A 1,855-nucleotide genomic window follows, 5' to 3' on the forward strand; every position below is an offset into this window, starting at 1 on the left:
AAAGCACATTAACCCATAAAATCTATCCTATTTCTGTACTGATTCTTTTTTTAGTATCCATATTTGCATATTACTCCTGAAATCTGCTTTGTTGTGTATATTAACCCCCCGATAATATTCCTTGACCAAAACATGGTCAAAGATTATTAGAATTGGAAAATGACTATAAGGTCCCTGGAGAGCGCTGAAGTGAGAAGAAGAGATTGGATTTTCATTGTTTTTTTTTTAAAAATTTTCCATTCCTTCTCTCACCTTAGCCCCCCTAACCAGTAACCACCTCTCGTCCTTTCCATTCCGTAGACAGTCCACGGAGCACTTTATTGACTTTTTGCTTGACTTGAATCGCAGCAAACCCCTCGTTTCTTTTTTGTCCAAGAAAACATGCACGTCGGAGTTCCATGTTTTATACCAACTTAAGCATGACAGAACCTTAGATTTTGTTGCAAAAGATGAAGGATTAGTCTGGACCATAAAGGCTTGCGGATGAAAAAGAAGAGGAGTTTGTAGAATGTAACGAAGAAAATCCAAAATTTGATTGCATTTAGAGAAGCCTGCATTTATTTAGCAACTGAAGCCCCCTCCATTATTTATTACATGCATAACCAAAACACGGTGCACACAAAATCAGACAGAGGGAAAGACATGGACATACAAGGAGAGACGAAGACAGGTGGAGAGGAGTTACAACGGAGTAAAAGCATCTGCATGCCGGGCTTCATGGGCTTCATGGGATTATCATAGGGCTAGAATTTAAGGGTGGCTGCGCCCCCCACCACTCCCATGCCCAGACCCATAGCCGGAGCCATACCCAGACCCAGAGCCGGACCCAGAGCCGCCACCGCCGCCACCGCCGCCACCTCCTCCGCCACCTCCACCTCTCCCATATCCTCCACGTGCTCCCCCAGCTCCATGTCCAGAGCCCGACCCGTACCCGCTTCCCGACCCAGAGCCACTGCCGCTTCCACTCCCTCCACCACCTCCACCTCCACCTCCTCCTCCACCACCACCGCCCCCACCACCTCTGCCACCAGCCCCAGATCCTCCTCCTTCACCATAGCCATAGCCGGAACCATAGCCGGAACCGGACCCGCCACCTGAGCCGCCACCTCCGCCGCCACCTCCTCCTCCTCCACCACCACCTCCTCCGCCACCAGCCCCAGATCCTCCTCCTGCACCATGTCCAGAGCCGGAACCATAGCCGTAACCGGAACCGCCCCTTGAGCCACCACCTCCGCCACCACCTCCACCACCCCCTCCACCACCACCGCCACCACCGCCCCTAGACGCCAAGGATCGGCCTGCCTCGGAGAGCCCAATGCTGAGCAAGACTATGAAGGCAAGTGCAACAAGCTTAGTCCGAGCCATGTTTGTTAAAGAAGAGATGTCAGGATTCGCTTGTGTGTCGGAGGGAAAGCGAGCATGGGTATATATAGAGCAGCATGGGTGGCTCTCGAGGCATGCAAGCTTTATTTACTCCACACGGACATGGTTTCTTAAATGAAACCAGGGAATAAGGAATGGCTATTGGCTACTGGGTAATCTGGACTGACGGTTCCAGGATCTTTAGCCAGCTTCAGGTTGAGAGCTTTAACAAATGACCAACTCATGGGTTTCCTCCATGCATTTAGATCGATCAAGGTGCTACCGCCCATAACCCGTAGTTGGTAGACCTAACTGATAATAATTTAGTACATCATATATACCGTACTTTATATTTCATATTTTGACCTTCGGGAGAGTAGGTGGATTTGAATAGTCTAAAGTATGACCTAACATACCGAACCTGAGCCGTATGAATTAATGTACTGTATCGTACTAATTCAAAACCGATATGTGATACGCTCTCATACTATGC

At 49.2% G+C, this 1,855-nt stretch overlaps 1 protein-coding gene across 1 annotated transcript; it reads right to left on the reverse strand.

Annotated features, from left to right (window-relative positions):
• Nucleotides 1-435: 435 nt before the first annotated feature.
• Nucleotides 436-1,365, reverse strand: LOC120109904 (uncharacterized). The gene has a single exon (XM_039123538.3). It carries the CDS (start codon nucleotides 1,363-1,365, stop codon nucleotides 751-753), a length of 615 nt encoding a protein of 204 aa, XP_038979466.3. The 3' UTR covers nucleotides 436-750.
• Nucleotides 1,366-1,855: the final 490 nt, after the last annotated feature.

This window comes from Phoenix dactylifera, chromosome 3 (genome assembly GCF_051530095.1).
Source record: "Phoenix dactylifera cultivar Ajwa chromosome 3, Ajwa_hap1_PhDact_Kaust_v1.1, whole genome shotgun sequence".
Lineage (NCBI taxonomy): Eukaryota > Viridiplantae > Streptophyta > Magnoliopsida > Arecales > Arecaceae > Phoenix > Phoenix dactylifera.